A 27,665-nucleotide genomic window follows, 5' to 3' on the forward strand; every position below is an offset into this window, starting at 1 on the left:
GCAAAACATTGTTGTGAAAAGATATGCAACTCTTAAATCACACCTTCTTAATAAAGGGACACTCTACCTGTTTTCAGACTACGACTCTCATCAGACCTGACCAGTGTGGCCAGTAGCTGATGGGAGTTGTAGTTGAAAACATCTGGACATTACCAGGCTGGGAAGGTTGTCCTAACCTTTCAAGCTCTTACTTGGAGGTTTGTAAATCTGAGCCAGAGATGAGCAGCAAGCTCCCTGCTGGAAGTTCTTGCTGCTGTGGTGGGGAACAGATTGGAGTTTTCAAACTTCTGCCTTAACTGGCATTCTCCCTGACAAACTGGCTCCCTGAGGGCTTGAGTTCCTTGTAGTACCAGCAAGCATTCATCCATTCAACTTCTCCATACCTTCTGGCCTCCAAGAGCTGCTGCATGAATTGGATCAGCAATTCAGAAGCCTGTCCTCTCTCTTCTTTAGAAGTGATTTAAAACAAAACAAAAAGAGAGTGGAATAATCTATGATGATATCGACAAATTGAACCATTGCCCCTGTAATGTATATACGTAATAATGTTGGCTATAAAGGAGGAATGTGACCTGGATTGCCCTTCCCCTGGTGTTAATCGCATTAGATCATATTTCAGAATGAATTCTCGTTTGCTGACCAGAACGTCGTGTGACACTAATTTATTGCGCAGGCAGTAATTCTGCGGATTAACTCTGATTAACATTGTGAAAGTAAAGCCCAGATATTCTTTCCAAACACAGCACGATGTCCTAGATTTCTGTGCTGTAAACTGACTGCTAGTGCTCCATAAAAATGGATTTCAGGTTATATTGACTCACCATCCCACTGCTGTCCTCGATGCTCACATGATTACCTCCAACCTCTTCCATTTACAGTGGTACCTCGGGTTAAATACTTAATTCATTCTGGAGGTCCGTTCTTAACCTGAAACTGTTCTTAACCTGAAGCACCACTTTAGCTAATGGGGCCTCCTGCTGCTGCCGTGCCGCAGGAGCACGATTTCTGTTCTCATCCTGAAGCAAAGTTCTTAACCTGGAGCACTATTTCTGGGTTAGCGGAGTCTGTAACCTGAAGCGTATGTAACCCGAGGTACCACTGTACATATATTTAATGCTGTATTGTTTTTAACACTCGATTGGAAACCGCCCAGAGTGGCTGGGGAAACTCAGCCAGATGGGCAGGGTATAAATTATTATTATTATTATTATTATTATTATTATTATTATTATTATTACAATAAAACTCTCCTTTTTGCTTGTTTTGCCATGTAAAAACCACAGCCTAAACAAGCATTCCCCAACCTGGTGCCCTCCACATGTTTTGCAGGTGACCACAATTCCAGTCGGTAGGAGCAGATGGGCATTGCAGGCTAAAATATCTGGAAGGCACCAGGTTAGCAAAGGTTGGTTTCGAATTCCAGTTGCCAAACTAGTACGATTTTGTTGGCCTAGCTTGGAAGAAGAGTGAGGATGTGGTGCTGAACTTCTGGCTCCTTTGCCAATCAACCCATTTACAGTTAAGCAACCTATGGGCCTCAGGGAGTTCAAACACCACGAGTAATTAATTATAGACGGCTCCCCGTGACTCATCTGCTATGAAAAGCTGCCAGCCGCGAAACTCTGCAAGAAGCTGACTGTTTGGCAAGTGAGGTACTCTGGCATTTCCAGTTCATTTGGCACATTTCTGCATTTGGATCTGCGCAAGATCCAACCACACAACTGACCTGCTTCCTCCCTCCCTCCATTTGTAGAAATCTTGTTTTTCTCCTCTGGGGCTGTAAAAGCAAGCAACCTGCTTAATGTACCAACTTGTGTCCTATCTGATTCCATTCCCTGCATGAGAAGCCCAGCTGGATCAAACCAAAGGTTCACCAAGCCCAACATCCTGTTCTCACAGTGGCCAGCAAGATGCTTATGGGAAGCCTGCAAGCAGGACTCTGACCACTTGTGGTTTCCAGCAATTATAATAATAAAATAATGATGGTGATGATGATGATAATTTATTTATTTATTAAATAATATTTATTAAAGTTTTAAAGGTTACAAAAAGAAAAAGTAAAAACACCATATTAAACAAAAACAAAACAACACATCACAAAAAAAGAAAGAAAGAAAAAGAAGAAAACAGAAAAATAAAATCCATTAAAAAACACAGCAAATCTTCCCATAACTTATCTTTCATTTGCTTGTTTCCTTGACCTCCTCACACCTCCCTTTTTTGTATTCTAGTTCGGTTAACTATTTCAGCAAATCCTTTCCATCTTTTCCAATTTTTGTCCTGTAATTTATCTTAATATAATGTAACTTTACTTTCCCTCCTTTCACCAATTAACAGTCTGTTTTTTCCTAAACCTTTATAACATTTCTGCTAAAACCACATAACTTCATTCCAACATCCTTCTAACATTCATTAATTTTACAATGTTTCTGTAGATAGTCTTTAAATTTCTTCCAATCTTCCTCCACCGACTCTTCTTCCTGGTCTCGGATTCTGCCAGTGATGATGATAATTTATACCCCACCCATCTGTCTGGGTTTCCTCAGCCACTCTGGGCGGCTTCCAGCAAAATATTAAAATACAATAATTCATCAAACATTAAAAACTTCCCTGAAAAGCGCTGCCTTTAGATGTCTTCTAAAAGTCAGATAGTTGTTTATTTCCTTGCCATCTGAAGGGAGGGCATTCCACAGGGTGGGTGCCACTACCAAGAAGGCCCTCTGCCTGGTTCCCTGTAACTTTGCTCCTCACAGGGAGGGAGCCACCAGAAGGCCCTTGGCATTGGACCTCAGTGTCTGGGCTGAACGATGGGGGTGGAGATGCTCCTTCAGGTATACTGGTTTGCCAAAGCATACTGCATCTGACAGAGGAAACTCTCCAGAGTTTCAGGCCGGGAACATTCCCAGTCTTACCTGGAGATGCTGGGGATTGAACCTGGGACCTTGTGCATGCAAAGCAGAAGCTCTACCACTGAGCTATAGCCCTTCCCCAACTAGTACCCATTGAGAGCCTCCAGCAGTCCTCACCTAGATGGAGGAGGATTTTGTGTTACTCAGTTCTTTGGCTGTGCCAGGGACTTCAACATGTGTGACTGACAGCTCTCGGCATTCCAGATTTCCTCTCCCTTTCCATCCATTTTAGGCTCCCTTTGTCTTGCATCCTCTTCCTTTTCCAGACTCCTCCTTTTCTACCCTTCCTCACCTGCTCTACTCCTTGGTAGCTTCTACACAAGCTCATCCACAAAGAGCCAAAGGGCCTTTAGTTTTACAGCAGTTCAGCTAACAAAATCTAGAGCCCCGTCCTCCTCTGACATCAGAGCAGTTCAGCCAATCGCCACCTCAACATTCCTCAGCTGCCGCGAATCCACGTTGTTGGGCTTGAGGTGCATTGCCTCGCAAGGAGGAATTAACTGAATTGTCCTCTGTAACCTGGGTGGGAGAATACTGGCTACAGAAAATGGGCTGGTTCTGCCGAGCAGATGGTTGTCTCCAGAGCCTGTTTATCAAGCCAAGCTGGGTGGGAGTGGCTGCCTTTTGGAAACAAGGTGTTGTGCAAACCAAGCTCTAGCCAAGCCTGGATTGAAATCATAAGGTACGACACAAACACCAGCACAGAGCACTCTTACACAGCAATAAGGGAAAAAAGGCAACCCCACTCCTTCCTAACATGATGGTCCTGTGCCCAGCATCATGGGTAGGGGTTTCTGAATGTGCCAGGGAACTCTCCAGGTATGCAGAAGATATATTAGATAAAGGTAAAGGGACCCCTGACCATTACGGAAACGGCGTTTACCTTCCTGCCGGAGCAGTACCTATTTATCTACTTGCACTTTGACGTGCTTTCGAACTGCTAGGTTGGCAGGAGAGAAGATATATTAGTTTGCATTAAAAAACCCCAAATAAATTCCTAATGGTCTGATGAGGACTAGGGGCATGCAATCCCCCACAGAAGCCACAGAATATACAGCATTCAACCCCATCTGCACGGTGCATTTAAAGCAGTATCCTTCCACTTTAAATAGTCATGGTTTCCCTCAAAGAATCCTGGGAACTGTAGTTTGTCATGGGTGCTGCGAGTGCTTAGGAGGCACCCCCCCCCATTCGCCTCACACTTTACAATTCCCAGGGTTCCCCAGGAAGAGGAATTGGTTGTTAAACCACACTCTGAATTGTACTTCTTTGAAGGGAATAGGGGTCTTCTCACAACTCTCAGTACCCTTCACAAACTTACTAAGTCACTCAAACAGTTCATATCAACGGCATGTTGCCAGCTTTTTGATTTGAAAGATTCTGGCCCCCTCAGCCCAGTGACTCTGAGCATGTGCAAAATGGAATTATGCCAACTGGAACAAGAGAAGTTTTAGTTTGTTAGAACTAAACAAACTAAATGGATAGGGGGGGCATTGTTAGCAAAAAAAAAATTTACTTGACTTGCATTCAGCTCTTCTGCCTGTGCTTAAGGCGGCAAACAACCCAGACACAACACACACATGTAAAATAGCAAGACGTATAATTAAAAACAAGAAAAAGAGTAGCACTTGCAAAGAGTCCAGTCATCAAAATCTTAGCAAGCTCCGGTAACCAAAAACATAAAATACAGGTCCTGAAACAACATAGTCCTGAAAATCTAAACGCTGTGACAAGGAGTTAGGCCTCACAGTAACTTCTGAAACAGTGTTGGGAAATTTGTGGTCTTCCAGATGTTTTTACCCTGCTGGCTGGGGCTGATGGGAGCTGGAGTCCATCAACGTCTGGAGGGCCACAGGTCACCAATCCCTGAGAAATAATATTTATACCCCCCCCCCCCAATCCGGCTGGGTTTCCCCACTCTGGGAGGCTCCCAACAGAAAAAACAGAATAAAACATCAAATCAACCCCTAAGAAGGGAAGGCAGCAGGGGCCTTTAGGTTGCACATCCAGAGTTTGCACCTGAAAAGTAGACTGAGCTGGCCAACAGGGCACCTGGACAGAGTCCTCCTTAAATGGGCATTTCCATTTATATTATAGTAATTATTTACAAAGGTTTGTCCATGCCTAAAAAATGAGCACATTTAATGCAAATCCCCGTGGTCTTCTGACAACTTCTTTTGGAGATACATAAGGTGCCACCCTAGCGACGGGACTCAGTTGCTATGCAGTTCTAATCTCTGGACACAAGATGGAGGGCTAGCTCTGGACTGGTGCCATTTTGCTTCGCGAAGGGCAGCTCGATTTGCTGGTGCTCAAATCGCCAGCTGCTGCGCTGACACATGAGCTCTGGTAGCTGGGAGAAGGAAAGCAAATAGTCCCATTGCTGGTAGGTGACAGGGAGGCGGACTGAGAGAACGAGGATTGGGCAGTCCATTTCTCTGAGGTGGTTCCTGCAAGCTTTAGTTTATTGTCCAAAAAGCCTTTCTGGAAACATGAGGCCTCCCCCATCCGGGTGTCCTCCAGATACTTTGGACTCAAGGAAGCACATAAGTAGTTGTGTGGTCAGGATATTAATGTTTTATTCCCTCTCTCCCCACAGATAGCGACACTGAATTTGTATGTCAGTAGTGATACTGGAATCTGCACAAGTGGCTACTGGCTTTGCTGTCAACAGCCTTCCACAGGGCTCATTCCTCTCGCTGCCTCAGTATGTCAGATGTCAGGCTGCTCCAAGAAGTATGGATTGATGGGGAGCCTGAGCAAATCATTTTGGTTCGCTCAAAGGTAAAGGGAGCAACGCACTGTGGACATCCTTCGATGGCGGCAGCTTTGCCAGCGCCACACGGGTGCCATGTTGGCATTGGCTGGGCTTGGAAGAGAGCCCAGTAAGGGAAGGGACTGAAAAGCCTCAGTATCTTTCTTCAGACAAAGGAAGCCTTTCGAGGACTTCAGAAACTCGTCTCTCGGCTGCACCACATGAATGAAGCACAGGCACCTCTGCAAGGGCTAGATTTGCGTTGAGTCGTTTTGGAAAAAAGAAGCACGTCTTCCTTTGTACTACTTTGATGGTTCCCCAGGAGTTCCAACAATTTTAATAAAAGCTCTTTGGGAAGCTGTCTGCTTTGGACGGGGCCGCTTCTTTTTGAAGTACACCTGATGTGGGGATAATGACAGGGCTAGTGAAGCAGTAATTACAAACACACTGTTCCCTGGTATGGTACAGCCTGCAAAACACCGCCGCAAAAATTGAATGAAGCAATGTAACACTGGCAAAAGCGAGGTTGGGTGGGAAGAGGGACAAATACTGAGGCCCTGCTGCAGAACCTGGGAGGGTTAGAGTTAAGCCCTTGCACATAGGCAACCTCTGCGGGCACAGGGGCGCCCTTGAGGTCTTTCCCCTGGTGCCCACAACACCTCATTGTCCCTGCTAGGACCTCCTTCAGCACCCATGAAATATGCCCTCAAAAATACACAGCTCATGATTTTGCTCCCCCTACTCTGTTCCTGTTTGCACCGGCACTCAGCCTATCATGCATTAAATGTGCCCACATTTCACCAGATGCCAGGATTGGGCACCTGCCCTTTCTTCCGTAGAGGTCAAATAGCTTCTCTGTGAGTGAGCGTAGTGGTAGCTCCTTTTTCCTATTGATGGGACGACTGCACCCTTTCGTCCTCTGGTCTGCTCCTTTAGGTGTGGTTTCCATTTTATATTATGCCACACACTCTACAACAGGGGTCAGCAAACTTTTCCAGCCATGGGCCAGTCCACCGTCAGACCATGTGGTGGGCCAGACTATATTTTGAAAAATAATAATGAACAAATTCCTATGCCCCACAAATAACCCACAGATGCATTTAAAATAAAGCACACATTCTACTCGTGTAAAAACACACTAGTTCCCGGTCTATCTACAGGCCGGATTGAGAAGGCGATTGGGCCGCATCCGGCCCCCGGGCCTTAGGTTGCCTACCCCTGCTCTACAATAGCCATTTTGCCATTGGTACACCCTACAAATGTCACTCAAGTGTCCCACTATTGTGCCGCAAAGATGGGAGCCTGTGTCATGTAGCTGGGATAGGATGGGGTAGGAAAGGGACCCGGGTTCAAATCTCTACTCGGCTCTGAAGTTTACTGGGATAGCCTGGGCCGTCTCTCAGCTTCACCTCCTTACAAAGTTGTGAGGACAACATGGGGATGGGAGTGGGGGGGGGGACATTTATATCACCTAAGATTCCTGGATCTCTTGGATCCCCTCTCTGTTCCTCTTCTATGAAGCTACTTCTGCACTCCTCTCTTTGTAATTATTTATTTTATACAAACACATTATTCTTCTTTTAAAAGAAACAGCTTAAATCTGAAGAGGTAGTTTAAATTATGCAAAGGAATTCAAACACATGCAAACATATTTAATTTCCAAGATTCTGAATGCAAAGATTAACATTCCTCTGCAAAGAATTTAAGCAAGCACCTATATGTTTGGGGTTTTGTTTTGTTTCTATAATCGTACAAAACACAAGATAAATAAATAAATTTATTTATATGTCACTGAATGCTCAAATAGGCTCCTAAGCAGTTTACAAATATCCATAATTAAAATGCATAATCAGATAATTGCACTGGTAAAATAACAATTCAAAAAGGAGACTTGGGTGCATTGCAAAAGACAAACAACAGATTCACGTTTTGGGTTTTTTAAAGCTAGTTTTTCTCTTCTGCCTTGAAAGGCCCTGGCAGGGAGAAGGTTGGGAGAAGAGGGGTGTTACTGGATCACTTTGAAGGACAAAAGAATGAGAAGTTATTTGTTCCTCTTTAATCTTTAGACTGGTGTTGGCCCAAAAATCCAATTCAGAGGCGATTGGCAAAAGCAAGAGTAGCCCCCCACAGTCTGTTGCTAAGGGATTAAGTAGGAGGGGGGCACAAAAGAGCCTTTGCGATAGCTGAATAATAAGGTTCAGCCTGAAGGACATTTTGGTTAATGCTTTGGGGAGGGGGGAAGAAATGCTGCATGCTAATACCCAGCCCCAGATTTATTCTCCAGGCTGAAAACAAAGAGCATTTTGTAAACAATGATGGGTTGTCTGCCTTTCGGGGTCAACTGCTTACCCCTTTCTCATGCCCCAAGTCCCGTCTGTTAAGACGCTGCATCCAAGTTGACTGAAAAGAGGGATCAATCTCTGGCATCGTTCCTGGGACATGAGTGTAGCAGAATATGGCCATCTCGTCCTGTCAGATCAGCCTGCTCAAATTTATCTCCCATGATGCACAGAAGCGTGAGGTGGCCATTGCTGTACTAGGCCCCATTTGCAACATACAGTGGTACCTCGGGTTACATACGCTTCAGGTTACATACTCCGCTAACCCAGAAATAGTGCTTTAGGTTAAGAACTTTGCTTCAGGATAAGAACAGAAATCGGGCTCTGGTGGCACGGTAGCAGCAGGAGGCCCCATTAGCTAAAGTGGTGCTTCAGGTTAAGAACAGTTTCAGGTTAAGACCAGACCTCCGGAACGAATTAAGTACTTAAGCCGAGGTACCACTGTACACTGAAAACACAATGAGACTACTTCAATAGACATTGCCACCCCCCACCCCCAGCCTGGCAAATAATCCTGGAAACTAGTTAGTTAAGGGTGCTGGCGTGTTATGCGACACCAAGAATACTGACCGTGGAGGCCCCAAATCAGGACATGAAATGCGTCTCATTAGTTACAGAGTGAAAGTGAGATTCGTAATAAAAAGATGAATATTACCAGCAGTGAAAATTCATAGCCCAAGCCTATTAGTCTCCAATTTTGCCAGCTCATTACCAGGCAGCAGTGAGGATAAGGGCTGCAAATTCATCGATTTCAAGGTTTGCTCTGTGCACTGGGTTTCTAAAGTGCGAACGTCCTACGCTGTGTAAGAATTACACGGAAAAGCGGAGGACAAAATGGTGTTGTCCACGCTCATCTTTTCCTTTTCATCAGGGTCCATTAAAAGAAGCAAAGCTAGGGACTGACTGCCTCTCAAAACAGCCACGTGAATCCCAAGTTGAGCAACTTGTGGCACGGTCACAACCAAAGCAGCTGTCATTTCCAACAGCCGCCTGCTTGAACTAATCCCGTCTTCACGCTGCCAGCATTCTTCGTGTCCTTGGCTCTCCCAGGCAAAGGTGATGCGCTCCACCACTGGCTCCCTTCCATCGACAAAAAGAGGCCTCCAAAACCCAGCTCAAGGGGTTAACCCAGGTTACGCGCGCGCGCGCGCGCACACACACACACACACACACACACACACACAGTACAAGGGAAAGGAGTGAAGAATTAGAGTGGAACTGAGCCAAGAGCTCAGCATAAGGAAAGCCCTGCTGGTTTAGATCAAAGGCCCAGCAGCCTATTCTCACAGCAGCCAACCTCTGGGAAACCCAACAAGAAGAGCAGAAACCCCACATTTGTGATCCCCAGAGACTGGTATTCAGACGCAGTCCAGAACCAGATGCACTGATAAACCTAAGGCAGTTTCCTATGGCCTAAAGCACTCTTCCCATGGTGAGTTGTTGTGGTCCATAAGGACTCACGAAGAGCCCTACTACATCACACCCAAGGCCCATCTCATCCAGCCCCCTGTCCCTACAGCACCCAAGCAGAGGCCTGTAGGCAATGCTTTTATTTTTGGTTGAAGAAATGAGGTGCCTGTACCGTACTCTTTGATAAAGGTGCTGTAGATGCCAGCACAAAATGGCTGCCAATGACAGCCTGCCCCCTAGCCATGGTGAAGACAAGATTCTGGTCTAGATGGGCATTTGGGCCTCATCCAGCAGGCCTCTTGTTATGTTCTTTATTTCTTCCTTACCCAGAGCCTCATGAAGGCATCCTTACCACCCTCACTCTGGGCACATACATTTTCCTTCCTCTCTTCCTTTGCTGCATGGGAAGAAAATGAAGTATCTTATCCAGGCGTTCAAAAGAAAGGCTTTGAAAATTTCCATTCAACACAGTTTGATTTGATATGAATAAACAAACACACACAGGCAGAAACTCATCAGACTTAAAACCAAGATTTATTTAGAGGGGAGGGGGAAACGACTTTACAAGAAATTGCTCTCGTTAATTAATAAGGAAGGCAGATAAATAATAGCTATTACAAAAATCTGATTTTTTTCTTCTTTTTTTGCAAATTACAAGGTGGGGGGGAGCTTTGTAAAATTTTACAATCAGTAACCTACTTTTTACATAATTACAAATTAACATATAGCAGTTTAGGTTGTTGGTGGTTTTTTTTACCCTCTTCATTGTTGTATGTTTCTATTTTTAAAGTGTGTTTTTTAAACATTACTTTCAACCAGAAATATGAAACAGGTACCCCTATACAAGCCTACATAGTGGGGCGGGTGGCAGAGAAAAAGTCCAAATGCGTGGACAACATCATTATAATACATTTTTCTGGCAAGTATGCAAATGTACTCATTCACTGTCAGAAAGGAATTATCATACCTTTGTTTTAACCATATATAATTCAGCTTTCCCCAACCTGGTGGCCTTGAGATGGTTTGGGTCACAACAACTCCCACTGGAAGGAACCAGATTGAGGAAAGCTGAACCAGAGAATAATTGAATAGAAGGAACCTTTGAACACCTACAGATTTTATTTCAATACACAAATGCATCTCCTTTTTTTTTTTTACATGTATGTAACACCGGGCTCCTCTCTGTGTGAAGAAAAGGAACAATTGCAGCAGACTTTTAGAAACTTTTCTTTTTCTAAAATGTTACCACATGAAATGGCATTCCATTTTGCTCCCAGCCTCTGGTGCCTCTCAGCATCCATGCAATGACCCACGGGCATTAATAATACTAGATTAAACCATTCGTCTTGAGCTTTAAAATTGAGCTGCACTGCTAAAGGGGAAACTATATAGACACTGTGGATCGTGGTCCTTTGCATGGATGAAAACTGGATTGTAAAGCGCAGACGGGGAAGGGGATGGAGGGCAGAAGGCTGAGCAACAACAGCTAGTCTGCTGTAATTAAATAAAGTTGGAGACAATAGTTTTTGAGAGGAATGAAGTTGGTTCCGGGCAGGCTCTGCTTTCTGTGACTTATACATGCTCATTTTCTCTCACTGCCACCTCTGGACAAACAGCTAAAGGGGAAAAAAGTTACCCCAGCCTGCAAAAACTCATTTAGCAGCACCGAAAGTGATCTGCCTTCAATCTGCCTTTACATCTCTGAAAAGTGGCGAAGAGACACTGGGTTTTAGAGGTTGTTCCCTAGCAGTGGTCAATTGCATTCAATGCTCTACAGGTTATTTTTTTAATTTATCGGTGACTGAATTAATATTTACATAAGCAAAAAAACCCCACTTTTGGGCTTGACAAGCCCAGCTTCAAAGCAAAAACAGCTCAGTAAACGATTCTCTCTCCTTCTTTTTAAATCCAGATCTCTTTCAAACAAACAGAAAGATTTATTTATTTTTATGGCAAGCCCAGCTTGCAGTCAAGAGAACAAGCAACAACAACAACAAAATAATTAAAGTAACACAACAATAATAAAAAGTAGACCTCCACAGCTGCCTCCTGCTGTGCTTTTGGAGAGTGAATTGCTTAGAGAGCTTTCGGACTCAGCCAGGCTGAGGGAGGTTCTCTGTTGCTGGCCAAGACAGACCCGACGTACCTGCCGCGGTCGCAGCACTGAAGGCTTGTTAAAGAGTTTTCTCTGTTTTTCCGCGCAAGATTCTTGCATGGAAAAAGAAACACAACACAAATCCTGAGACGCTCTAAAGGGAGAAGGCATCAGGACAATAGTGCAAACCTTTCGTTAAAAAATAAGTTTGAAAACGTGGTAGGAAAAGGAAGCTTTCAAAATGCTTCAGGGATTTGGCGGGGCAGAGGCAAGGCGAGAGAGAGAGAGAGAGCACTATTTGTGCCCTTTTCTCCAGTCTACAGGAGTAATCTCTGGGGAGTCTATATTATTAAAAAAATATCATAACAGGGGACCTTTCATCTTCCCTTGGCATCACCACATAAGGAACTACTTTGCCAGCTTGTTCCACAATTCTTTTTGCATTGGCACAAGGTGCTAGGGAGAAAGTCCTTTCACAAACCAACTCCAAATTTTTTTCCACTGGGGCTGCTTCCCTCTCTGCCCTGCTGCCTTCTTGCTCCCAGTGCAATGAAGGATGCAGTTTAATCTCTTCACCCACTCAGGGTCACCGCTTGCTTTGCAGAAGGAAAAACAGCTTTCTGAGATTCCATACAGAAAGCACCAATCTCACAGGATGCATTTCTGAACCTGATAAAGCATCACCTGTACAGGAATCAGCAGGTGCACCCATTAAGTGTGACTGGTGGAGCAACACCAAATAGTCAAGAAATCATTGGATCTGGCCTGACTTACTATGCTTGTATCCGCCAGAGTGAAGGACGCTCAATCTGCGACTTAAACACTGGAGTGTGCATGGCCAGAAGAATTAACTCGAGTCCAAAAAGAAAAGAAGGAAGAACTATGCACCAAACCCTCCTAAAGGATGAGACACCCAATCATTTAAAAGCTGGGAAACTTGCCATGAATGGATTCCCCCAACCCACGGGGTTCAAGTTGCAAAGGGAATTGTCAAAGGTTCACCCATATCACATGGTGCTAAGTCCGAGAAACAAATCCAAGTATTTTCATATGTTATAAGGAACCATTTTATCAGTTGGGGGGAGCATTATTTATCTCTTCCACCTCAAAATGATGGTCTGCACTGACGCAACCTGTGATGCCAGATTTGGAACTTTGCAATTCTTAAAGGTGGCAAAACTGTGGCCCTCTAGCGGTTGTCTGACTACAACTCCCATCATTCCATACCATTTGGCTGTGCAGGCAGGGGGCTGATGGGAGTTGGAGTCCTACTGCAATTGGAAGGCCACAGAATTCGCTCACCCGCCAAGTTCCCCTTACCAGATGAGGAATGTTCAGAAGCTACAGTGGACTCCGCTATGCATGAAAATGAAAGGCCATTGCACTTCTGCTTATATGGCTCATTTCCCACCCAAGTTGCCGCCAGTTGAACACCCTTCAAAATGGCTATGAAGGTAGCACTTCTAGCAAAGAGATGAACCAGCAAATTTGGAGAAAAGCAGAAAGCAGAAAGCCAAGGGAAGAGAAATAAGAATTTGGGCTGCTGTTGGTTTTTGCCTCTAACCATCTCTTGGGCAAAAGCAGTCAGTGATCTCTATGGTGAATTAGTGGCTTTCTAGTTGAAACTACTATTAATACTGAAGGCTGAGATGGGAGAGCTGCATTCTGGGAAAGGAGGTGTTCTTGGGCCAGGGAGTCAGGCCTTCCCTTGTGCTCATTTCAAAAGGGACTTCCTGAAGTGGCTTCTGAAGAAGGGATGGGGAGCATGTGGCTCTTAAGAAGTTGTTGGACTACAGCTCCCATCAGCCTTAGCCAGCATGGCCAGCAGTCAGGGATGATGGGAACTAGAGTCCAGCAACTTCTCAAGAGCCACAGATTCCCCTTCCCTGTTCCTAAAACATACACTCTATCTCTCTCAATTTTCAAAGATTGCCCGTTCATATTTCATTCCGACTTGGTAGCCTTAGCCAGCTCAAATCCATTCTTACACTTTTGCTTCTATCAAGCAGAAGATCCCTGACACTGTCCCTGGAACTGTGAACCAGCCAAGTGCCTCCAATATTCCCACAATGCACCCGTGTGTGGATCCTGCGGCACAACTTACTCTGTGTGCAAACAGGTCCTCAGAGCCTCTCTAATGGGATGCCACCTTCCTAATTGAGTTGGCCAATTTGCCGCTACGTGGCCTTGAGTCCATTCCCCAACACACAGATGGATATTTTGGGGGAGAAGGTGTTTTTGCCAGTGACAGAAGCACTAGAACAGAGTGCCAACAAGTAAAGAGATATTTAATATCAACACAGTCCCTGAACAGTTTCAGCTAAACCTTTAGGGAAGAGCTAAGCTCAGCCAGCTTTTTCTGTACAGAATTAAAGCATACCCCAACGGATATACAGCTACATTTTCTATATTTATATTTATATATAAGTATATATACAGTACTATCTATATATATGGCAATGTAGAAAAACATTGCATTAAAGAGCCCCATGCTTTTGCTATAGAGGGCGATGGTTTTTGGTGGACTTCCCCAATAGAAGATCAGCCAAGCTGCCACCCAGGATGCACTTTTTTCCAAATCTTTGGAGATGAAAACAGAAGCAGGGAGTGTCTCTTAACAGCCAGCATTGCACACAGAATGGATGCTTTTCCTTTCCTTTCTTTTCCTTTCAGAGAGACACGTGCAGCCAAAACCAAGCCCGCCCAGTCTGGCCACACCCAGAGTCCGAAGCTTTTGCCTCCCCTGCTGCCTTTTAAAAGGTCATGGATCCAGGACACGGGCAGAGCCAGCAGTTGGGAGCAGGCTGCAAATTGTAGGCACGCAGGTGGGTTTGCGCTGCAAGGACAATTCAGTTCAAGGCAGACAAGAGCCACTGCTGCATCTGCCCTGTGCTGGGGAGCGCTCTGCAGGGCACAGCACGGGGCAGCCTCATCCTTGCAGGAGGTGGAACAGTGGGGTCAGCAGAAGATTTCCTCGCCCTCCGGTGCCGCTTCTGGCGACTGAGCCTCTGGACAAGGGAAGGAAATCACAAGCAAATGACATCAGGACCATGCAGAAGGGGCGCGTATTTCCTGCTCTCCCTGCTCATAGCTGTGAAGACCTTAATGCCCAAATTAAATATTCCAAATGCAACCTTGAAGGTGCTCCTGATCTGCTTTCAACCCCACCACTGGGTATCACAACGAATCTTTCCCTGGGCAACAAGGAAAGCAGGCAGTAGTGACAGGCTGTTGTAGCGGCAGGTTTCTGATTCCCTTTCCAAGGCACGTCAGGAGCTACAGAGGAACCAATTCTCTCCTGTCCGCACCAGAGGAAAGAACTGCAAGCAGTTCACATCAGGCATGGTGCACCCAAATCCTGGCCCTGAGAATCAGATGACTCTGGCAGTGGCGGAGCTTCATGCTCCGGCACCGGGGGGGCGGAGAGCAGGCGGGGCGGCATGCATCCTGGGGGCGGGGCACGCTGCCTGCGGGGGCGGGGCGCCCAGCGCGGGGGGGGGGGCGGCAGCTACAATGGCACCCTGCCGGGATCACTCTGCCGGGGGCGGTGCGCTCCACCCCGCACTCCTCTTCCTCCGCCAGTGGACCCTGGAGAAGATAGCCTGCATCGTTTAAAAGGCAACTCTTCCCCTTCCCCACTTCTTATTTCTTCTAAGTGTCCAAACAGGGCTTGCCTGCTGCTGCCTCTTCCTTCCCTGCTCCACATAGTTGCTTCCTTTCCAGGTGTGAGGGCTGGTCCATTATGGCAAATGGGGCGCTGCCCCACTAACCTCAGTCTGCCCAGAGCCAGCGCCCCACTTGTCTGCCTTCTTTCTTACAATCAGCTCAGGGGGTAACTATGGCTGTTTGCTTCCTCCTCCTCAAGTCTCAGTGTTGCCCTTGTATAACTTAGCAGGGAAGAGGAAGATGGGGACAAAGCTAGAATTAATTGGCTCTGGCACCACCTCCTGTTGGGCCTCCCAGCCTTCTGCCCTATCTGTCTCAATGGGCGGCAGCAAACACTGCAGATAAGCTGGTGGAAGGAGGTCTCATGTGTCTTAACTCCCTTGGCTCCAAGAGACATGAAGACATCTTAGCAAGTAGAAAGAGCCCTTTTCTTACCGGCTGGCTGAGAACGGTGCCCTTTGCCCTTCTTCTTCTTCTCCTTCTTCTCCTTTGGCTTGGCCAAGCCAAAGAGGCGGTTCTGCACCTGACCCTGTCCGTCAGCTGCCTTGTTGGCTTGGCTCGACGTCGTCGTGCCAAGCAGGTGGAAAGCGCCTTTCTCCTTGTGCGTCCTTGTGAGGCTGTTCCTTTTGGGTGACGCAGACAGTTCTTTCTCCAAATGGCCCTGTTGCCTGGAAGACGAGTCGTCGGGCACGGGAAGGGAAGGTGTCCTGCTCATCTTGCCGTGCTGGTTGGAAAGCTGCAAGACAGGAGGCAAAACAAGTGGTAGAAGTGAAACAGGTGTGGTGGCGGCGGCACCAGCAGTCCAGGCATCACATGGATAGGAGCAATCCCTCCCCGCCATGAAAATAAAAGGCTGCCTACTGGATGTTTTAAGCCAGTGTGACACTGTTTTGCAATGAGCAGTCTGAGGGGGTTTGGCTGCGCAATCTGTTCCGCAACAATTTTCCACTAGGAAGAGATCACAAGATGGCCTGTGGGAAACTAAGCAGGGCCCAAGCACACGAACACCCTTCTCTCCTGCTGTTTCCAGCAATTGATATTCAGAGGCATGACTACCTCTAGCTGCGAAGGCACAGCACTGCCATCTCGTCTAGCAGCAACTGATAGCCCTTCTCCCCCATGAATTTGTCTAATTCTCTTTCCAAGTCATCCAACTTGGTGGCCATCACTGTCTCGAGTGCGAGTGAGATTCACTGCTTAATATGCACGGTGCGAAGAGATGCTTTCTTTCATCTGCTCTGAAGCCTTCAATCAGCTTCCTTGGATGCTCCCAGAATCTAGTGTTAAGTGAGAGGGAGAAAAGCTTTGCTTTCTCAAGTAGGGCTGGCGAAATCTCCTACCCCGAAACCCTGGAGAGCTGCCCCACTGGGCTTCAACTGGTAAGTAAGGACCCAGCACTGGGTCTAAGATGGGTCACAGCTGCAGCCCTACAGCCATACATATACAAAGTTTTTTTTAAAAGAACCAAAACGGGTCTCCTGTTAGAAGGTGGGTCTGGTTTCAGAAAAGGCTCAAGTCTTCTCATGTGGGCCAGTGGGATTGGACTCAGTACAAGGTGGCTTCCTATACGCACCTGCCTTTGCCAAATACTAGAGTGAGAAGGTGACTTACTGGACTGTGGTTGGGCTCTGCCCGCAGCTGGGAGATCTGCTCCATGTCCCTCTTGAGCTGCTCCTTCTCCTTCTCCAGCTGCTTCTGGGCTGCGCGGAGGTGCTCCAGATCAAGCTGGTAGGTGGCCTTCTTCTGCTGCAGCTCCTCCTGCTCCTTCTCCAGGCTGTGGTGCCCCTTCTGGAGCTGCTCCTCCCGCTGGGCCAGCCGGGCCTCCCGCTCCGCCACCTCCTTCTCACGGGCCTCCCACTCCCGCTCCCTCTTCCGCTTCTCCTCCTGGTGCTGGGCCTGCTGCTTCTGCAGGTTGGCCAGCTCCTGCCGCTGCTTCTCCAGGCTGCGCTGCTTCTCCTGCTCGATCAGGGAGTTGGGGCGCAGGGAGCTGCGGGTCAGGGCCCTCTCCGTCAGGAGAAGCTTCTGGTCCTCAATGTAGGTGTCCTGCTGCACGACAACAGCCTGTGGAAGGGAGGGAAGGCTTAGGGAAGGCTGGGGCTTGGGGCTTTGCATGCAGGAGACGCCCTGCTCTCCAGTTCAACCTCTGCTCTCTCCAGGAAGGGCCCGGAGAGACGCTTCTCTGAAAGGACAGGAAGAGACTCCTTTCCTTGGATTGCCACCACCAGGTGTTGTAGAAAAGAGATGGGGAACCTGAGCCCATATGTGGCTCTCTAGACTTCTATATCTGAACTTGGGGTTCTACTCAGGCCATGTCACTTCCCTATACAGTGGTACCTCGGGTTACATACGCTTCAGGTTACAGACTCCGCTAACCCAGAAATAGTATCTCAGGTTAAGAACTTTGCTTCAGGATGAGAACAGAAATCGTACTCCGGCGGCGCAGTGGTAGCAGGAGGCCCCATTAGCTAAAGTGGTGCTTCAGTTTCAGGTTAAGAACAGACCTCCAGAACGAATTAAGTTCTTAACCCAAGGCACCACTGTACCATGTTGTCCTCTGGTCCCGCCCTGCACCCTCCTCTAGTGTTCTTGCCTGGCTGCAATGTGTCCTTGAACTGTGATAATACCTCTTATTTGCCTGGATGGAGACTAAGAGTGGTGTGTTTCTGGCCATGCCCAGTTTGGCCCTATTATCATGTGGCTCCCAGAAGGCTGCCAACAAGGGAAGGTGCCCCTCAGCTTGGAAAAGGTCTCCTACTCGTGGTGTAGACAAGACAGAGCTAGTTGTGCCCATGGCCCGAGTGGGTATGAGGCAGCTCCCTCTGTGTCGGACCTCTCCACGCAACAGGGCTGGCTTGAGAGGCATTGTACCCTGACAACACCAGTGCCATGCTCTTCCCTTGCACATAATCATCTCTGCTTCTGGGAGAGACCCTTTATTTCACTGGACCCCTTGCTAGAACTGAGGGCTCCCCCAACATCCTGCCAGCAAGTACACCAGCAGAGGGAAGCTTAGTTTAAGCCCAAGCACCCCAACCCTTCTGATATGGCTTGCGAAGACTTTAAGCCAATATTACATGGTGCATTGTGCAAGCAGAGAATCCACATGGCAAAGAGCCCTTGGCCAATGGCCAATGGCCAATGGCAGTATTCCTCCCCACCCCCTCCTCCTGGGACTTACTTACCTGCAACATGCCTAGCAAGCTGTGGAGGTGAGTGATGCTCTGGAGAACTTGCTGCAGGAGGGAAAAAAAGAAATAAGCTGCTGTCAGCTGCTTATTCAGTTACTGGCGACACTGATCTGCTGCAGTGTTTTAGCCCAAGAGGAGCAGAAGAGAGAGCACACTCTATTGATCAACCATTAGCAAACCTCAAGTGGGCCTCTGTAGCACTGATCAAGCATGCGACACAACAGAGAGTGTTCTGGACTGGTGTTCATTGTGAGATTGGTGCTCCTCATGCATGCAAAATTGTTTTGCAGTGTCCACACAATGTGTTTGGCATCAAAATGCAAGCCCGTATCCTGCCCCTTCCACAAACTTAGTATGGATATCCTTTCCAGGGGAAATCTGCTATTTTTTATTTATTTTAAAGTCTTCTTGCAGCAACCCATCTGCAGATTAGACCCTCATCTGGAAGCACCCATATTCTTTGAATATCGAGTTTTTGTGCTATTTCCTTGCTGGTTTAAAACGTTTTGGTTGTTTTTAATTGTGTTGCATGCTGCTTTGGAAACCGTGATCCTGAAAAGCAGAGACCAGGTTCCTTTAGCTGTGTTCCTCAGCAAAGAAGGCCAAGTGAGAACAGGAATGTTTACCTCATTGTTCCTTTTCAGCACAAACATCAAGTTAGCTGTTCCTCCCTGGGAAGAGATCAGACAGTCTTAATGAGAACAAGGCAGAGGAAAGATAGCAAGGATGAAAGTCAGCCTCAGGCAGCAACACTGATCCCCAGGAGGAGACAACCTGTGACCCTCCACTTATGGATGGACTACAACTCCCATCATCCCTGACACATTGGCCATGGTGCCTGCAGCTGTGGGGAAATGAAATCCAACAAAATCTGGAGACCCACAGGTTGCCTGCCCATGCCTCGCATCGGGTGTTTAGTCCATTTTGCATCAAAATCTTTAGAAAGGGGAGACAAGGCTGCAGCTCAGAGGTAGAGCATTTGCCTTGCATGCAGAATGTCCCACGCTCAACTTCAAGGTAGGGCTGGAAGGACCCTCTCTGCCAGTCAGTGTGAACAAAATAAAATAAAATAATTAAAAACAAGGCTTTATGTGAAGGGGTTTTAATTTTCCAGAACGGTGATTATTTATTATTATTATTTTTTGTTTAAATATCAGGCCTCAAAGTTCATGTTTTTCAGGAGGAAAAACAAGGCGCTGCTGAATGAGCCAGAATGAGCCCCAAGGAAATTGTCTGGGTGGGCTACTACATGGGAGACTGTGGCGTTTGCCTCCTAGGATGGATCAAGGAAAGGGTTGAAATGGGTGTGATGTGATTGGCCAGTGAGAATGCAAGGGGGGAGTAAAAGATAGAGTGGGAGGTTTTGAAAATCAGTTGAGGTTTGTCAGTTGGGAGTTGAGGCTTGGGTGTTGAAGAAGGAAGAGGGTGGAATAGGCAGTGGGTTGGTCGCGTTGTATTGTGAGAGAGTGAGAGGAATTGTTAGGTTGAGTCAGATAGACAGTGGGGAATAATTCAGTTTGGAGTTCTTAGGAACTATGATTAGGAAACTGACAAGAGAAAAATAAACTGCAACCATACGCTTGTTCCTGCATTTAAAAATAAACTTGATTATTTGTTTATGTTAACAACTGTCTGGACTCCGTGTGTCCCCATGAGAAGCGGGGTGGTGGCAGCGAAGAAAGCTATCGCAGTGGTGGCACAGGGTCAATAGACTGTGAAACGTCGGGGGCCCTGTGTGATCACCAGAGACCTTTTTAAAAAATGTGCCTTTTTAGTGAAGGCTTTTATCCCAGTCTGTATTTCTGTTGGATATGAAATTGTTTGTATATATGCAGCTGCTGTTTCAACTGTTCATGGGGTGTTTTTTTGTTGTTGTTTAATTGCTCTGAGGTGTTTCATAGGAAAGCGATTCATGAAATATGCAGCCTTCTAGACCTCCGGCACATTGGATACAACACTGTCTCTTCCAATTTGCAGATACACTCCAAGATCTTAATAGCTGGAGATGCTAGGGAATGGACATAAGAACATCCCAAGAAAAGGCCTGCTGGATAAGGCCAATGGTCCACCTACTCCAGCAGTCTGTTGTCACAGTGGCCAACTGGGAGCCTGTGGGAAACCTGCAAGCGCCAGAGGACTCCCCCACCCCACCCCCTCCTGTGGCTTCCAGCAACTGGTATTCAGAAGCAGTGCTGCCTCTGACTTTGGTGGCAGAGCACTGTTGTCACGGTTAGTAGCCATTGACAGCCCTATAGGCCAGTGTTTCCCAACCTTGGGCCTCCAGCTGTTTTTGGACTACAACTCCCATCATCCCTAGCTAGCAAGACCAGTGGTCAGGGATGATGGGAATTGTAGTTCAAAAACAGCTGGAGGCCCAAGGTTGGGAAACACTGCTATAGGCAATGCATCTACCGCTAAGGACCCTCCTCAGTTCCATACCTTCTTCAAAACACTGTCCGACTCTGTCCTCCGAAGATCCTGCACATCGTCTCCTTCAACCTTTTCCACCCCTGAAAAGTCAGATGTTAACGTGAGATCCTTAGGCCCAGGAAGAGACATAGAATGATTGCAATACTCAAACCGTAGAGCTGAGGGCAGTCTAGAACCACCTCTCTGCATACTTGTTTGAAATGAAGTCCTCCACTTTCTTAAATCATTTTTTAAAAAGCAGTTTACAGCAATCACACACACAAACACACATACAGAATTACAGGTCACTATTTCAGAAGTAGAGGCAATTTTCTGAGGCAATCTGCTAAGATCGAGCACAGAATATACTTTAACTTGTACAATCAACTCTAACTATTATACAAACATGCTTAATATCCGAGTGTATAATTTACATTGAATATGCATGGAACATTCCTGGGGGTGGGGGTGTGACACCATACAGGAATTCTTCGTTCTATGTACTTTCAGAAACCAAAAAAAGAAAAGGAAAAAGTTTTGTATGTCCAGTTGACATGGCCTTGTCTGTAGCAGTTCTCTATTAGTGGAATGGCCTCTTGGGTGACTTTCAAAAGGAAAGGAATTTAAAAATACTACCATCCATGAAAGAAATGGTCCCCACCAACCCTGAAATCACTGTTGGAGATTGTGTGTGTGTGTGTGTGTGTGTGTGTGTGTGTGTGTGTGTGTGATTTTTATTGATAAGTTTCTCACCATAGACTCCTTCAGGAGGAAGAGTGGGAATATAAATGGAATAAACAGATTTTAATAAAATGTTTATATGGTCCGCATAAGACTCACAGTGTAAAGAAGTTTTCAGCAAACATTTCAAGACTAACACAAAAGATGCCTACTGAATCTCCATGGGGAAAGCATCCCACAAGATGCCACTAAAGGCTCAGTTTCCTGTTGATGTCAAATGAGCCTCACCAATTCGTGGAACAACCAGCAAATCTCCTACAGGTGATCTCAGTGATTGAGCTGAAGCAAAAGGGTTCAGGCGGTCCCTTAAGGTGCCCTAGACCGAAGCTTTTCAGGAATTTGCAAATTAAAACGAAGACCTTGTAGCAGATGGGCATGCAAAGACCAACACAAAAGCAGTGTGAATTCTAGGGAACACCATGGCAGATACTCACCCTTGCAGACATTCATTTGGTGACTGTCAAATCCTCCAAATGTCTCTGCCCTCCTGGGGAGGGAGACGGGTCCCACACCCTCTTGCTCCAAGGTGAGGCTGCTCATCTGTTGCCCAAGGGCACTTCCGAGGCTCCTGCTCACCAACCCTTGCAACAGCTCAACTGAAAGGAGAAGAAGCAAACAACCAGAAGAAGTTGATTATATGACCAAACTCCATTCATGCTAACCTGCTAAGGCAGATCTGAATGTTAGGAAGAAACTAAGTTGTAAAGGCAGTGGTGGGTGACTTATGGGAGTCTGCAAAGTCACCTGCGTTCAAGCTAGACATCATGAGGATTCATCCAATGCTTGCAAAGCACACAGGGCTTTACAGAGAGAGTAACATTAAGATGAAAAGTCCCTGCACCCAGAAAAACTCCCAATCTGCACTGAGACAAAGAGGAAGGGCGACTGAGGCAAGAGAAACAGGACAAGAACACGTGCAAATGAAATTATAAATGCTTATGCTACACTTTGGCAACCTGGTGCCCTACAGAAGTGTTAAGACTACAATTCCCATCAGCCTCAGCCAACATAAATGTGCTTATGTATCGGGACCTTTCAGCAATCAGTCTTTAGGTAAAGGTAAAGGGACCCCTGACCATTAGGTCCAGTTGTGACCGACTCTGGGGTTGCGGCGCTCATCTCACTTTATTGGCCGAGGGAGCCGGCGTACAGCTTCTGGGTCATGTGGCCAGCATGACTAAGCTGCTTCTGGCGAACCAGAGCAGCGCACAGAAACGCCGTTTACCTTCCCGTCAGAGCGGTACCTATTTATCTACTTGCACTTTGACGTGCTTTCGAACTGCTAGGTTGGCAGGAGCAGGGACCGAGCAACGGGAGCTCACCCCGTTGCGGGGATTTGAACTGCCAACCTTCTGATCAGCAAGTCCTAGCTAGGCTCTGTGGTTTAAACCACAGCGCCACCCGCGTCCCCAATCAGTCTTTACTTTCTCTATAAACAAAACTCCCCAAGAGCAGCAACATCTAATAACTGCAACAGTCAACAGGCTAGGTAGGGCTGATGGGAGTTGGGAGTCCAAAACGTCTGAGGAAGGGTTGGCAAAAGCTGGCTTAGGCTTAAGTTTCAGAAAAGGATGAAGGTTAAGGGATTAAGAATTGGGTTGTGGGTTGAGGAGAGATTTGAAATGATGGTGTGTGGGTGCGTATGCCACCAAGCACAGGTGTTCTGGCTGGGAGACTATGCCCCCTGACTTGGGCAAAGTGGTGGACAAAACAGGGGACCAATTCCAACTTCATTTCCTGAATTAAATCTGTCTAGCCACATTAGATCTGTCTCACCTTTGCTGCTGTTTAGATCCCTGCATCCCAGCTCAGGATTGTCTACGCTGACTGGCAGCAGCTCCCAGGCCTCCAGACAGGGGATGATGCTCCCTGCCCTCACCTGAAGATGCCAGGAATTGAACCTGGAACCTTCTGCATGCGAAGCAGATACTGCCGCCCCTGAGCTACTGTGCATTTGCTAAGGCTGAATATACAGGTGAATATACAATTCCTTGTGGGGAGAGGGCAGTGAATGGAAGCTTACCTTCAGTTATCACGCTCTTCATCACACTTTCCCCCTTGGGTGCCTCTTCCGTGTTGGCCCGGAACAAGGTCCTAGCCCCCAAGCTGTCCTCATGCCCGCTGCAGTCTGTCATGTCCCGAAAGATCTTCTCCTTCTCTTCCAGCAGCGTGATAATCTGCTGGTCTTTTTGATGGAGCTGTTCTGTGGGGTAGAAGGGGAAGGTCAGTCGAAGAATTGCTGCAGAAGACAGAATGTGCCTCGGCAGCTCGGTGGGACTCGCAATCACTGAGACCCAGGCCCCACCTTCTGGCAAGTCAGGGAATCGCAGGAATCGAGGGAAACTTGGGTCACAGAGAGTTATTGCCATGGGGAAAGGATGCTTTGCAAAATGAGGGGACAGGGCAAGGCAAACTGATGCAAAGCAAACCAACACTGTACCTAGTCAGACCATTATTCCTTCCGGCTAAGAACTGTGTAGACAGTGTGGAGCCCTCCAGATGTTCAACTGAGATTCCCACCCCTCCTAGCCAACTTGGCTAACAAACAGGGCTGATGGGAGTTGTAGTCATGTAACATCCGGAGACCCCCAGGTTTGCAAAAGCTGGCTTAGGTTTAGCTTCAGGAGGTTTATCTCGAGTGAGACAAAGCATGGATTTGGACGACAAGTTAAAACAAAACTGTGGTTCAGCTCACGGCAGCAGCAAGACTGGAGGAGGGACGAAGTGGCCACAATGAGCTACCTCTGGGAGCCCGGCACATTCACACTAAACCATGGTTTGGCTCAGTGTTATGTATGAACTGAGTCAATACAGAGTAAGTGAGGGGAGGCTTAAGAGCCAGTGAGGTTCTGTAACTAGCGTGTTGGGTCTCAGTACAGGGCATTTGGAATCAAAACACCGTGAAGTTTACTGGGTAGCTTCTAAAAGGCCTGTGGCCCTCCAGTTAGTGCCATCATCACTGACCACAGTGGTTGGGGCTGCTGGGCTTAGGACTCCCATATTTGGATGGGTGTTGGTTCCCCAGCTCTGCACATTTATGGCATGTTTTAGGCAAATGTTTTGGCCACAGCTTCTGTTGTTTTTACCTTTCAGTTCCCGGGCTTTGGTGTCAAGCACTCGCTTTTCCTCCTCCGATTCACTAGGGATGCCTTCATCTTCTTCCTTATCCCTGCAGGGAGAGCCAAACAGATTGAATACAACAGGGCAGGAAAACCATCAACATCTCTGCATCTTTTTTGAAACCCCATAAGTGCTCATTTGGGATCTGTCAGTGGGAAGCAAATGTTTTAGGCGGAAGGAAAAGACTTTCAGTCTTTGCAGAGGCAACAAGATTTCTGGCAAGGCTTAGAAAGCCTGGACTTGAAGATAAGCAAACTTTTAACAAACATTACAACAAGTTGGCCAGTAGGTGGCCAATTTTGCCTACTGATGTCCAGCATTGGGCAATTTTGCATCGGATTGATTTGTAACTTGCATTATTTAGTAATTTGTGTGTTTTGTTGCTATTTGTACTGAATTCTCATCTGGCAGGACATCTTTTCCTGGTCTATTTAGCTTTACAGTAAGACACTATCAGTCATATTTAGTTTTATGCTCATTTAAAGTCATATATGGGACGCAGGTGGCGCTGTGGGTTAAAGCCTCAGCGCCTAGGACTTGCCGATCGAAAGGTCGGCGGTTCGAATCCCTGCGGCGGGGTGCGCTCCCGCTGCTCGGTCCCAGCGCCTGCCAACCTAGCAGTTCGAAAGCACCTCCGGGTGCAAATAGATAAATAGGGACCGCTTACCAGCGGGAAGGTAAACGGCGTTTCCGTGTGCAGCTCTGGCTCGCCAGAGCAGCGATGTCACGCTGGCCACGTGACCCGGAAGTGTCTCCGGACAGCGCTGGCCCCTGGCCTCTTAAGTGAGATGGGCGCACAACCCCAGAGTCTGTCAAGACTGGCCCGTACGGGCAGGGGTACCTTTACCTTTACTTTAAAGTCATATATAGACATAATACTCAGCTGTATGTACAGATGCTACTTATTTATATAACAATTCAGTTTTAGCAGCCTGCGGCTAAAAAAGCAAAGTGGTTGATTGATGATTAAACTGCAGAAATGCAGTGGATTAGCGTATCTTAGAATTGCTTTTGTATACCTCATTAACTTTAACAACGATGTCAACACAGCTCAGTTACACATAGACCTTTTTCCAACAAAGGGATCTGTGTATTTTGCATGCCTGCTTACTACAGTGGTGCCTCGCAAGACGGAAATAATCCGTTCCGCGAGTCTCTTTGTCTAGCGTTTTTTTCGTCTTGCGAAGCAAGCCCATTGACGGATTAGCGGATTAGCGCTATTAGCAGTTTAGCGGCTTAGGAAAGGGGGGGGGGGCAAAAAAAATCGCAAGACTCACAAGAAGTTCTCGTCTTGCGAAGCAAGCCCATAGGGAAATTCGTCCTGCGAAGCACATCGAAAAACGGAAAACCCTTTCGTCTAGCGGGTTTTTCGTCTTGCGGGGCACCACTGTATATAGTCCTGTTTAATAGTTTACAACAACAATCAGCGTGTAGAAGGCTCGAGCTGGCCAGAAATTTTGGAACTCCTCCCTTTTATTCAATGTGATGCAAGGACACCGAGCTTAGGAGCACAGGAAGAGCTGCCTTATAACTGAATCGTCCATCTACCTCAGTAAGGTTAAAACCCCTGGACAGTTAAGTCCAGTCAAAGGCAACTATGGGGTTGTGGCTCTCATCTCACTTTCAGGTTGAGGGAGCTGGTGTTTGTCCAAAGACAGCTTTCTGGGTCATGTGGCCAGCATGACTAAACTGCTTCTGCCACAACGGGACATCATGACGGAAGCCAGAGTGCACAGAAACGTCGTTTACCCTCCCACAGCAGTGATACCTATTTATCTACTTGCACTGGCGTGCTTTCGAACTGCTAGGTTGGCGGAAGCTGGAACAGAGCAACAGGAGCTCATTCCGTCGTGGGGATTCGAACCGCCGACCTTCCAATCAGCAAGCCTAAGAGGCTCAGTGGTTTAGACCACAGCGCCACCTGCGTCCCTTGTCTAGCTCAGTACCCTCACTACCCTGTCTGGAAAGTTGCTCTCCAGGGTTTCAAACAGAGGTCTGCCCCAGCACTAGCTGGAGCTGCTGAGGAAGGCATGCAAAGCAGATGCTCTACCAAATCTATGGTCCTCCCATTCAACATGGCACCACAATGCCATCAAAAGGGGACATGTGGGTCCCTGACCTGCACAACCCAAATACTGGTGCAATGCTCCAGGGCAGCCACCCTGCCACAGAGACACAGCCAATCCTAAACTTGATTGCAATTGCATTCCACACACAATGCCCATGCATTCCACAGACCAACCACCAGCTGCTTACATAGTATTCATGGTGTCCTGGATGCTTTGTATCCAGCTGTTGCGCTCTTCCTTTGAGCTGGCGCGAACCTCCACCATTTCTGGGTCCTTCCCTCCCATGCTGATAAGAAACAAACCCTTCTCCTCATGGGCTACTTCTCGGACAATCAGCTTCTTCAGAGATATCACTGTGGATTTTTGATCCTTTGGGGAAGAGAGAGCAAAACAAATCAATCAGCTTTCAATCAGATGCAGCCTGACAGGCCTCCTACTTTTCTATCTTAAGCACTACAAGCCCTAACCAATGGATTATTTAATACATATCCCCCACTAAAGTACTTCAGTTTAAACACACACACAGAGGTGCAGGGAGTTTCTCAAGCCTGCAGCCAATCTTTTGTTTTTGTTTTATTAAAGATTTTCTTGTTTTACAGAAGTATGTGTAATGTGTCTCGTATTTTTCCCATGTAACATTTTTACCTGCAGCCAATCTTAGATGCTGTGGCGAATGAGAGCAAGCGACTTACTAAAGCATTTCAGTAGGTTTTAATGGTAGGGAGAATTTGGACTAGGAAAACATCTTGGCTCAACTCTTCACTACTGCTCTGATTTGTCCAACACAAGTCCACCTACTATATATAATGAAGCTGCCCTAAATCAGAGCCTAAATGGGCCTCTAGATGTTGGTTTAGATTGGACTCATTGAATAGCCGAGGAGGAGAACCAGTGGCCCTTCAGAAGTTCCTGGAGTCCAGTTCTCAGCATCTTTGGCCACCGGTCATGCTGGTTGCGGCTAATG

General features: G+C 47.0%; 2 protein-coding genes across 15 annotated transcripts in view; one reads left to right on the forward strand and one right to left on the reverse strand.

Moving 5' to 3' along the window:
* The window catches only part of KLHL25 (kelch like family member 25), a 35,751-nt gene extending 25,459 nt beyond the window's left edge, over positions 1-10,292 (forward strand). For both annotated transcript variants that reach the window (XR_014558035.1, XM_083713155.1), the window contains exon 3: positions 5,509-10,292. The gene's annotated coding sequence lies outside the window, so the exon portion shown is untranslated. The remainder of the gene's footprint in view (positions 1-5,508) is intronic.
* Positions 9,926-27,665, reverse strand: part of AKAP13 (A-kinase anchoring protein 13) — a 246,566-nt gene continuing 228,826 nt past the window's right edge. For all 13 annotated transcript variants that reach the window (XM_083713029.1, XM_083713022.1, XM_083713023.1 and 10 more), the window contains 10 exons: positions 26,889-27,070; positions 24,599-24,681; positions 23,536-23,715; positions 21,947-22,108; positions 20,802-20,872; positions 18,989-19,033; positions 18,357-18,407; positions 16,786-17,235; positions 15,610-15,910; positions 9,926-14,516 (listed from right to left, as the gene is read on the reverse strand). In XM_083713029.1, the coding sequence (XP_083569155.1) occupies positions 14,467-14,516; positions 15,610-15,910; positions 16,786-17,235; positions 18,357-18,407; positions 18,989-19,033; positions 20,802-20,872; positions 21,947-22,108; positions 23,536-23,715; positions 24,599-24,681; positions 26,889-27,070 (1,575 nt within the window). In that variant the 3' untranslated portion in view covers positions 9,926-14,466. The remainder of the gene's footprint in view (positions 14,517-15,609; positions 15,911-16,785; positions 17,236-18,356; positions 18,408-18,988; positions 19,034-20,801; positions 20,873-21,946; positions 22,109-23,535; positions 23,716-24,598; positions 24,682-26,888; positions 27,071-27,665) is intronic.

Source organism: Podarcis gaigeae (genome assembly GCF_964106915.1).
Source record: "Podarcis gaigeae genome assembly, chromosome: 14".
Classification (NCBI taxonomy): domain Eukaryota; kingdom Metazoa; phylum Chordata; class Lepidosauria; order Squamata; family Lacertidae; genus Podarcis; species Podarcis gaigeae.